Below are 11994 nucleotides of genomic sequence, written 5' to 3' on the forward strand. Positions count from 1 at the left end.
CCAGGTGTGCGTAATGACAGTTCAGTCCAGTCTAGAAGGCCTGTGACTTGGACCTCCGGAACTGGTGAACAGAAGGAGGAGCAGTACCGGGGGGATTTGTGACAAGGAAATATAGTGAAGACGTTGACAAGGTTATAAATAATGATTTTTTATTTAAATAATAATTGTGTCCTTCAAACTTTGCTTTCGGCAAAGAATCCTCCATTTGCAGCAATTACAGCCTTGCAGACCTTTGGCATTCTAGTTGTCAATTTGCTGAGGTAATCTGAAGAGATTTCACCCCATGCTTCCTGAAGCACCTCCCACAAGTTGGATTGGCTTGATGGGCACTTCTTACGTACCATACGGTCAAGCAGCTCCCACAACAGCTCAATAGGGTTGAGATCCGGTGACTGCTGGCCACTCCATTATAGACAGAATACCAGCTGACTGCTTCTTCCCTAAATAGTTATTGCATAGTTTGGAGCTATGCGTTTTGGTCATTGTCCTGTTGTAGGGGGAAATTGTCTCCAATTAAGCACCGTCCACAGGGTATGGCATGGCGTTGCACAACGGCGTTATAGCCTTCCTTCTTCAAGATCCCTTTTACCCTGTACAAATCTCCCACGTTACCACCACCAAAGTAACCCCAGACCATCACATTGCCTCCACCATGCTTGATAGATGGCGTCAAGCACTCCTCCAGCATCTTTTCATTTTGTCTGCGTCTCACAAATGTTCTTCTTTGTGATCCGAACACCTCAAACTTAGATTTGTCTGTCCATAACACTTTTTTCCAATCTTCCTCTGTCCAGTGTCTGTGTTCTTTTGCCCATCTTAATCTTTTATTTTTATTGGCCAGTCTGAGATATGGCTTTTTCTTTGCAACTCTGCCTAGAAGGCCAGCATTCCGGAGTCGGCTCTTCACTGTTGACGTTGAGGCTGGTGTTTTGCGGGTACTATTCAATAAAGCTGCCAGTTGAGGACTTGTGAGGCGTCTGTTTCTCAAACTAGACACTCTAATGTACTTGTCCTCTTGCTCAGTTGTGCATCGGGACCTCCCATTCAGCTGTGCTAACATAATTGCAAAAGGGTTTTCTAATGATCGATTAGCCTTTTAAAATTATAAACTTGGACAAGCTAACACAACATGCCATTGGAACACAGGAGTGATGGTTGCTGATAATGGGACTCTGTATGCCTTTGTAGATATTCCATAAAAAATCAGCCGTTTCCAGCTACAATAGTCATTTACAACGTTAACAATGTCTACAATGTATTTCTGATCAATTTGATGTTATTTTAATGGACAGCAAAATGGCTTTTCTTTCAAAAACAAGGAAACGTCTAAGTGACCCCAAACGTTTGAACAGTAGTGTATGTATACAGTAGGGCAAAAATGTATTTAGTCAGCCACCAATTGTGCAAGTTCTCTCACTGACCAAATACTTATTTTCCACCATAATTTGCAAATAAATTCATTAAAAATCCTACAATGTGATTTTCTGGATATTTTTTCTCATTTTGTCTGTCAAAGTTGAAGTGTACCTATGATGAAAATTACAGGCCTCTCTCTTTTTAAGTGGGAGAACTTGCACAATTGGTGGCTGACTGAATACTTTTTTGCCCCACTGTAAATATATGTTGGGGGAGGGGGGTTGCCTGTTTCGCAAGTTATTTTTGCATTATATGTGTCACATATCAGTTTGCAGACAATGTAAAAATATATACATATATCATTGAGTTAATAAAGCCGCATTCAAACAGCCAGCTTCAAAATGCAGGTGTTTCAGCGTAGCTCAGTGCTTTCTGTTGTGGTGGGGCAGGCCAGCAGAAAATAGGAGCATTGCACCATGATTGGCTCAGCATTGCACCGTGATTGGCTCAGTGTTCTGTCACTCATGGGGACACTACGTCACACACTTTAGTCACACCGTTAGTCACACCGTGCTTCTACACCAACATGTCTTGCTGTTTGGGGTTTTAGGCTGGGTTTCTGTACAGCACTTTGATATATCAGCTGATGTAAGAAGGGCTATATAAATACATTTGATTTGATTTAGTAAGGGTACACATCAAGAATGTGAGCCCTTTGAGTTCTGCCGTAGACTTAGATTGAAAGTGCCCTTCCAAGAAGGCTCAAGGTCATTGGCAACAATTACGTTATATCTACAGTAGCTTTGATTGGACTGATCATGCCATCTGTTGTCATCAAGTTGTCATGAAGCCTGAGCTCGAATGGGTAGCTAACTGATGCTGGCTAGTTTCTGAAAACCCTGAGTGGATCTTGTTTCCTTCATAGCATACCCTTCAGGTTGTCTTGCTGTATTTTGGGAGGGGGGAGTATAGTCAATGACCAATGAAGTGTTCTAGATGCTGCAATACCATCACATTAGTCACTGTCCACAACACCACATGCAGACATATTTCAGCATGCCATCTGTCTCTGTGGGATGCTGATGGGTAAAGCTTAGACAAATAACTACATAATTGTCTGAATAGGTAAATAAAAAACATTAAAATAAAAAATAAACTATGAAGGTGATGAGAGAAGTTCCCATTAACACAACAGGAGATTTCACACAATCACAACACATTCTTGCCTGCATGGTTGGGATGTGTAGAGAGGCAAGCCCATGTAATACAGTCCCACCCCCACTCCAGTGTTTGTGTGATACTGACCTATGGAGAACCTCTCTGTCTCACACACACAGAGAGAAACCCAACCCTGGTCTCTAGATTCTCTACATACTTATGGACTAAACATTTTAAAAGAACCTTCCTCATTCCATGCCCTAATTAAAAGTCTATTCACACCGAGACAAACCCAGAGGATAACATTACTACAATAAGATTTGCATGACCTCAGGAGGAGAGAGAGATGGATAGAGAGAAAGAGGGAGAGATTTTTTTCTTTTTGCAATTCAGTGGCTTTTGTTTTTGTGAGGTTAGACCTTGGCTGGTGTTGTTCAGTGGTTTATTGTTTTAAACATCGGCTTTTGTTTTTGTGAGGTTAGATCTTGGCTGGTATCTGCTGTATGAGAGTATATGTGTTGTGTGAGTATGCATGTGCATGAGTGTTTATGTTACGTGAGTGTACTTGTGTGTGTTTGTGTGTGTGTGTGTTTGTGTGTGTTTGTGTGTGTGTGTGTGTGTGTGTGTGTGTGTGTGTGTGTGTGTGTGTGTGTGTGTGTGTTGTGTGTGTGTGTGTGTGTGTGTGTGTGTGTGTGTGTGTGTGTGTGTGTGTGTGTGTGTGTGTGTGTGTGTGTGTGTGTGTGTGTGTGTGTGTGTGTGTGTGTGTGTGTGTGTGTGTGTGTGTGTGTGTGTGTGTGTGTGTGTGTGTGTGTGTGTGTGTGTGTGTGTTCTATGTCTCCTCTCAATGTTAGTGAGTCAGGCTTATAAATGTGTTTCCTATTCATTAGACTGCAGTCATTTTCAGAGAATTAGAGGGTGGACATGTGGCCCCTGGTTAAACAGGAGCAGGTAAAACATCTAGTTCTGAAAAATAGAGAGATTTGCTAGGACATCAATGCAATAAACTCTGAATTATAAATGTCTTTATGTTGACCCATGTAATAGGACAGTGTGTTCAGGCTGGAGCCCCTGATTCGGGGAAACTAAAGTACCCTTTCTTTAACTCTCCTTCCCTCTCACTTCTTCTCCTTGACCCAAACAAACAAGCATACTTTTTTTAAGGCATATTTCCCCAGAATCTTTAGTTTTCTCTTCCTCTAGTTCCCCCTCTCACTTCTTCTCCTTCATAATCTTTAGTTTTCTCTTCCTCTAGTTCCCAGACACTTAACAATACCCCCCCCCCCACACACACACACTTCTCCTGGCTAGGACACATGTATGACATACTATACAGCTCAGTTTAAGTTCCTATGTCCCTGGCAGTGTACAGACCCCATTAAGACCACACCTCAGATGACCAGGATCACATCTTTCTCTGTCCTGTTCCTCTACTACCCTTTCATCCTGTAGTCCTATAGTCATGCTGTTGTTACAGTTGGACCTGGAGGGGTAATGTTTAGGTAACATCCCACCATGCTCCCCGTCCCCTTCCCTGCCGCCCTGTCCTACTGCCCTCTGCAGTTGGGGTTAGGATGTGAGGGAGGTGGTTGGGGGGTGTACAGTGGATCCCCCCATGTGCCCTGCTGTGGGGGGGGGGGGGGGGGGTATGTGTATGCATGTGTGTGCAGAGTGCCGCCTGTAGGGATCAGGGTCCCTACACTTGCCGGACCTGTCGGTCACAGAGAACAGACCTTGGCAACAACCAACCCCACACTCAGAAGCCACAGACACAGACACACACACCTCACATCTCACTCCACAAATGTTTAGCAATGCCAAACATTAATTGACCTTTTATCCACAGATGTATGTAAGCCTATATTCATAATTGAAAACTCAGAATGAATGAGTCCATATCATTAACAGAGACTGTCTCTCTACCCTGTTCTTTGTTCAGGTCTGCTGTTTGTGCGTTGTTCCATCCAAGTACAGTAGTTCAGCTGTGTTTTGTATGTGTAGTGCTGTGGTCTCATAGAGAAATCACAGAGGGCGTGATATAGAGATGACTGATACACACACACAGGTATCATCATTTACTGGCCAAAGTGTGTGAGAATGTGTGTGTGTGTGTGTGTGTGTGTGTGTGTGTGTGTGTGTGTGTGTGTGTGTGTGTGTGTGTGTGTGTGTGTGTGTGTGTGTGTGTGTGTGTGTGTGTGTGTGTGTGTGTGTGTGTGTGTGTGTGTGTGTGTGTGTGTGTGTGTGTGTGTGTGTGTGTGCGTGTGAGTGTGCGTGTGTGAGTGTGTTCGTATGCGCGTGTATAATTATGATTGTGGTGGTGCTGAGAAAGAAATGTCTCTGTTTGAGAGAGCCATCTGTTGAGACAGACTCACACCATTCATCCTCAATGTAATTACCATGCAGGGAACGACAGAGCGGAAAAACGGCAACCAGGAATATGAGAGGGAGAGACGGATAGACAGATTAACGATACTTCACTTAACCACTGGCAAGTCACTCTGGCATGTCTCTTCATTAAGAAACTGAAAACAGTAGACAGCAGAGAATATTGTACACTCATACACATTGCTGAGTCCAAGATACTTTGAGATTCCAATGACAGATTGAATCCTTGGTTTTCTTCTGAGTTATCTGAGCTCATTCAGATGAGAAATCAGGCCTAGGTCAAAGCAAGGAAAACTGACTCTGTAGTGGACTAGAAATCTTTCAGATGAGAAACAGATGTACTATCTTAATTAGGAAAGCTAAATCAAGCTACTTTTTAAGCTCTATCCCTGACTCTGCTGGTGATCCTTCTGAAGTTTGTAAACAGTAAATGCACTAAAGAGTACAAATTCCTCTTCTTCCCAAGCAAGTTATGTCTGACTGGCGTCATAACTGAGAAGAATGGGATAAGTGATGCTTTTAATCATCATGTTATCTCTGCAGGCTTTTTACTTGAGAGAAACGGTGGTGTAGTTGACCCTGGTCAGCTCTTCTCTATGCCAGCCTCTAGCTGACTCAATGGTTAACCCATCAACTTCTAGTGAATCTTTGTTTTCATTTGGACAATTTACTATCTGTGGTGCTAGATGCCTTGAGTAAGATTGATGTAAAAAATCCACTGGGGCTGATGTGCTTGATCCATTTTTGCTGCAGCTCTCTGCTCACCTGATTGCTGAATCATTAACCCATATTTTTTATCCTGACGATTATATCTGGAACTATCCCCAAGGTTTGGAAGGTGGCCCATGTATTCCCCCTTGACAAAGGTGGTACCCCTTGTGACCTAAATAATTATTGGCCTATTTCTAAACTATCTTGCCTAGCTAAAAAATTAGAGTCCTTGATTAAATCTCTGCTAAGATCTTTCTTGTCTTTGAAATGTATTCTAAATGTACATCAGTCTGGTTTTAGACCAGGTCATAGCAATATCTCTGCTGCATCCCTAGTTATAAATGGTTTCAGGTTTCCTGGATATTACTAAAGGTGTCCCGCAGAGGTCGATTCTGGGTACTGTACTTTTTACTGTTTCATTAACAATATTGACTTGTCTGTAAAAAACCTCCTCTTGTATGACAATGATACTGTTGAGTAATCTACTGCCCCTACTGTTAACCAGGCTCTATCTGAACTACAGTCTGCCTTCATTGTAATACAGCACAACTTTATTGACCTGGAATTAGTACTGAATTCAGGTAGAACTAAGTATATGTTGTTCTCTAGAGAGCATTAAAATAAGTCTGTTGATTTAAGCATATGTACTTTGGATGGTGTCCATGTAGACCGTGTCCCTGCTTACAAATATCTGGGCATCTGGATAGATGAAAAGCTGTCTTTTAAAAAGCATATTAATGAGTTAGTTAACAAGCTTGGAATAAAAATGGGCTTCTTCTATAGAAATAGGTCCTGCCTCTCGCTAAATAGTAGAATGCAGATTATTCGGTTGACGTTCCTATCGGTCCTGGACCATGGCGACATCATCTATACGAACTCAGCTGCCACTTCATTAAAGCCGCTAGATGCAGTTTATCATAGCGCACTGCAATTACAAATCTGGGGAACTATGCCTTTTCAGTCTCCTGAGGGGGATAAGGCGTTGTCATGCCCTCTTCACAACTGTCTTGGTGTGTTTGGACCATGATAGTTTGTTAGTGATGTGGACACCAAGGAACTTGAAACTCTCAACCTTCTCCACTTCCGCCCAGTCGATGTTAATGGGGGCCTGTTCGGCCCTCTTTTTCCTATAGTCAATCATCTCCTTTGTCTTGCACACATTGAATGAGAGGTTGTCGTCCTGGCACCACACTACCAGGTCTCTGACCTCCTCCCTATAGACTGTTTCATCGTTGTCGGTGATCAGGCCTACCACTGTTGTGTCGTCAGCAAACGTAATGATGGTGTTGGAGTCGTGCTTGGTCACTCAGTCGTGGGTAGACAGGGAGAACGGGAGGGGACTAAGCACGCACCCCTGTTGAGGATCAGCGTGGCAGATCTGTTGTTGCCTACTTTCACCTCTAGAGCAATTCAGAAACCTGATTGAGGACCTTTTTACAGATGAATTGTTTTATGATTGTGTTTTTCTTTCTGCTTGCGTTTAGTATTTTCTGTAATTTAAATAATTCAGGTCTTATCTGTAAAAGAGACCTTGGTCTCAGTATGAGTTTCTGTTAAAATAAAGGTTACCCATAACAACACAGTGGAAGTAGAATAAAATAGTATAAAATCAATTCTAGTGTATAGTTTTCTAGAGATGGATAGCAGAACAGATCGATGTATCTCACAGAGCTGGTAACAGTGTATGTTCAATAAATATCTAACAGATTCGATCCTGTGTGATCTAACAGATTCTTACATATCCACTCTGATACATATCTCCTCTGATCTGAAGGTCTACATGGTCAGCAATTATATTTTGTAACAGATCCTACTATGTTCAGTAAGCATGTCTTTGATCAGCCATATGGCACATGGAATTCTGAGGAAGAAAGTTGTGTACCTCTGCACATCAAACATATCTCAGATGCAGAGTACATAGGCTATCAATGTGGTTTCCTTTTCAATCCCATGCATATGGCAGACACATATCTTACATTCTCAGTAAAATAATGTAATTGATGCTGAAAATGTGCCGTATAAAGCCAAATACATAAAACCTTTTAAAAGCAACCAAACAACATCATGGAAATATGGGTTGCACTTTATGTTGACACACACTTTAGCAGAAATGTCGTATCACAGTCAATCTTTAGTAGTTAAGTGAATCACTTCTTTCTCAACACAGACAGACACAGGCACCAGCAGAAACCTCTATCCCTGCTGGATATGCATACAGACAAGTATGAATATAGAGCAGCTGGTAAGAACAGAGTAAGCATAGATGATTCTTCTTTTCAGATAGCTTTAGAGTAATAGTAGAAAGAGGGAAGAAATATGGTACAGTAAGTGTCAAGGTAAATGAATAAGACTCACCTTTATAAGAGAGCTTTAGCCTGGGCATATTGCTCTTCGTCTTCTGTGCTCCCGAAATAACCACCATCCCACACAGCAACACCACCATGCCCCAGAAAGAGGCCATGATCCTGGGGAGAGAGGCCAGACAGGTCCCTGAAGAACCAGTCCTCCAGAACACAGAATAGATGTCAGCAGAACCAGGATCAGTCCCAGATCAGGGGTAGAGTTTCCAGAAAATATATATTTTTTTAAATACTGTCAAACAGAAGTCTGTTCAGTCCAGTAATTTTGAAAAACTGGACCAGCACCTGTCCTACGGTCAGGGGTTATGGGTCAGGGGTTCCAGAGACACAGAACCTGAAAATGGAGCAGGGGTATGGGTAAGTGCTATAGACAGCCAGTCTAAGCAAGCCAAACAGAACCGAGTCAAACCGAACTAAGTGGAACTTAACCGAGCTGAACCGGACCCACACAGCAGACTCATACCACCTCAATGTTGGAGGTCAGAGGCAAGGGGAGTCCCACCATACCGATCCCGGGGAGAGTGAGGGGAGCTGGGCTAGAGATCAGTCTTTACGTGGGTCTCTGCTCCAACAATTCTCTGGTGTTGACTCTCTATTTGTTTCTCTCTTTTCTCTCTTCCAGCATGCCCTTAATTAAAACTCGGTCTTTAGTTATTAAAGACAAACAGGTCCAGTATGTTCCCGCTCCTAATCCAGTTAGCTTGGGAAACAGTCTTCACTGAGACATTCTATGTCCTCAACATAGCCCAGCTCAGCCTAGCCCTGTCCACACTACACACTGCACAGAGAGCAACTGAGAACAGCTGAGGGAGCCAGCACAGCCAGAGAGAAGGGGGTGGAGGGAGTGGAGACGAGTAAGAGAAAGAGCACAGGGACGTGTGAGAGAGCTGCGAGAGTGAAAAAGTGAGAGAGAGAGAGAGAGAGAGAGAGAGAGAGAGAGAGAGAGAGAGAGAGAAGAGAAGGAAGGCAGAGAGAGTAGTAGAGATAAGTGCTGTAAGTGAATGTTGTACTGTAAGTGAATCCTGTAACAGAGAGGTTGTGACTGTTTTTTTCTACACTGAGCTCTACAGATTTCCCTATTCCTCTACCCTTGACCTCATCTATTGTCCTTCTCCCAATGTCCAGTTTACCACATCCTGATATACTGTATCTTTGACAGCAAGACTCTATCAGTACCACTGCCAGGACATTAAGTAATTGTTCTAATGGGTCTTAGACAGGTTCGATCCAAGTCACTCAACAGTCTAAATGCTCCATGATAATATTCACATACAGCCTCTACAGGCCTGGCTGGCTGTACAGCCAGACACACAATTTACTGGTCAGCCTCGCAAAACAGGCCCAAGGACTTCACTGTCCTTGAAACAGAGAGAGGGAGAGAGATAGAGAGTGAGGAGTGGGGGTTAGACAGAGAGGAGGAGAGGGTGTTAGACAGAGAGGAGGAGAGGGGGTAGAGACTGAGATAGAACAAATAGAGATAGAGAGAGGGAGGAGTGTGGGAGAGAGAGACAGCGGGAGAGAACGAGAGAGGGATAGCTAACGGAACAGCTTGCTTCCGTAGTTGAATTGGGCTACAAATTAGTAGCTCTGAGAATGGACTAAGTTTTAGATTACTGTCCTGTGAAAACACTACCATTACAGTAAAGCCCAGGCCATATCTGGCTTTGTCAAACATTGATAATTTATTTATTTATTTATGAATTTTACCCCCTTTTCTCCCCAATTTCATGGTATCAAATTGTTAGTAGTTACTATATTGTCTCATCTCTACACTGTCGAAAAGTTATCAGTTTATCTCTGTGGATGGTTTGTCCTCTGACAAATCAACTGTACATGTCGGTGTTCCTCAAGGTTCCGTTTTAGGACCACTATTGTTTTCACGATTTATTCTACCTCTTGGTAATGTCATTCGGAAACATAATGTTAACTTTCATTGCTATTCTAGCAGCCGAGTATAATACTAAAAAGTAGAGAATTGCAGTAGTCTAATCTAGAAGTTACAAAAGTAAGGATACATTTTTTCTGGATCATTTTTTAGACAGAACGTTTCAGATTTTTGTAATGTTACGTAGAATGAAAAAAGCTGTCCTTGAAACAGTTGTCAAATATGTTTGTCAAAAGAGAGATCAGCTGTACATTTCAAAGAAACATGGCAAAGCCCCAAAATTTCCCTCCGGGGAAGCCTGTGTTTCAGGAAGTGGATGGTGGCAAATGTTTTATTTTTAAACTTGGACAAAACAGAGATGCTTGTTCTAGGTCTCAAGAAACAAAGAGATCTTCTGTTGGATCAGACAATTAATCTTGATGGTTGCACAATTGTCTCAAATAACACTGTGAAGGATCTCGGCGTTACTCTGGACCCTGATCTCTCTTTTGACAAACATTTCAAGACTGTTTCAAGGACAGCTTTTTTCCAACACTTGGTGGTTTTTGTAATGCACTTGAAGAAACTTACAAGCTCTTGAAATGTTCAGTCTTGACTGACCGTCATGTCTTAAAGTAATGATGGACTGTCGTGGACGGGAAAGGAAGACCCAGAGTTACCTTTGCTACAGAGGACAAGTTCATTTGGGCGGCAGCGTAGCCTAGTGGTTAGAGCGTTGGACTAGTAACCGGAAGGTTGCGAGTTCAAACCCCCAAGCTGACAAGGTGACAATCTGTCGTTCTGCCCCTGAACAGGCAGTTAACCCACTGTTCCCAGGCCGTCATTGAAAATAAGAATGTGTTCTAACTGACTTGCCTGGTTAAATAAAGCTAAAATTAAAATAAAAAAATAGAGTTACCAGTCCCAGAAATTGCAGGCCAAATAAATGCTTCACAGAGTTCAAGTAACAGACACATCTCAACATCAACTGTTCAGAGGAGACTGCATGAATCAGGCCTTCATGGTCAAAATGCTGCAAAGAAACCTCTACATCAATAAGAGATTTTCTTGGGCCAAGAAACACAAGCAATGGACATTAGACCGGTGGAAATCTGTCCTTTGGTCTGATGATTCCAAATTGGAGATTTTTGGTTCCAACCGCCATGTCTTTGTGAGATGCAGAGTAGGTGAACAGATGACCTCTGCATGTGTGGTTCCAACTGTGAGGCATGGAGGAGGAAGTGTGATGGTGTGGTGGTGCTTTGCTGGTGACAGTGTCAGTGATTCCTTTAGAATTCAAGCCACACTTAATCAGCATGGCTACCAATTCTGCAGGGATACGCAATTCCATCTGGTTTGCTCTTCGTGGGACTGTCATTTGTTTTTCAACAGGACAATGACCCAATACACCTCCAGGCTGTGTAATGGCTATTTGACAAAGACAAAGAGTGATGGAGTGCTGCATCAGATGACCTGGCCTCCACAATCACCCGACCTCAATCCAATTGAGATGGTTTGGGATGAGTTGGAGCGCAGAGTTAATGAAAAGCATACAACAAGTGCTCAGCATATGTGGGAACTCCTTCAAGACTGTTGGAAAAGCATTCCAGCTGAAGCTTTTTGAGAGAATGCCAAGAGTGTACAAAGCTGTCATCAAGGCAAAGGTTGGCTACTTTAAAGAATCTAAACTCTAAAATCTAAAAAGTGTTTAACACTTTTTGGTTACTACATGATTCCATAAGTGTTATTTCATAGTTTTGATGTCTTCACTGTTATTCTACAATGTAGAAAAAAGTATAAATAAAATAAAACCCTTGAATGAGTAAGTGTATCCAAACTTTGACATTTACTGTATCGCCACTGGTTGGAAGTAGGTGTTTTTGGCTGCTGTCAAAATGAACCCAAACTTTAAAAGTCCATATTGATACAGAAACACAGCATTGTCAAGAGCAAGTTGATTGACAAAGTCATGAAAAAAATTTAAGATTTGAATAAACCACATTTGAGCCATGTTCAAAATGACCCCAGTCAGTAGTTTGAGGGTTAAAGTCCTTTAAGTTAGCCTACTAGGAAATTATTATGTGTATTGTTGACTGCTTTGAAGTACCAGAAAGTCTACTGTTATTACATCACTTCTTGGTAGATTTCTCAGTTGCTCTTGCA

General features: G+C 42.3%; 1 protein-coding gene across 1 annotated transcript in view; it reads right to left on the minus strand.

Moving 5' to 3' along the window:
* Nucleotides 1–8739, minus strand: part of LOC124036211 (semaphorin-3ab-like) — a 65155-nt gene extending 56416 nt beyond the window's left edge. The window contains exon 1 of the mRNA XM_046350482.1: nucleotides 7963–8739. Coding sequence (XP_046206438.1) covers nucleotides 7963–8068 — 106 coding nt within the window. The 5' untranslated portion in view covers nucleotides 8069–8739. The remainder of the gene's footprint in view (nucleotides 1–7962) is intronic.
* Between the last annotated feature and the right edge of the window lie 3255 nt (nucleotides 8740–11994).

The sequence above is a fragment of the Oncorhynchus gorbuscha genome, linkage group LG01 (assembly GCF_021184085.1).
Source record: "Oncorhynchus gorbuscha isolate QuinsamMale2020 ecotype Even-year linkage group LG01, OgorEven_v1.0, whole genome shotgun sequence".
In the NCBI taxonomy this organism is placed as follows: domain Eukaryota; kingdom Metazoa; phylum Chordata; class Actinopteri; order Salmoniformes; family Salmonidae; genus Oncorhynchus; species Oncorhynchus gorbuscha.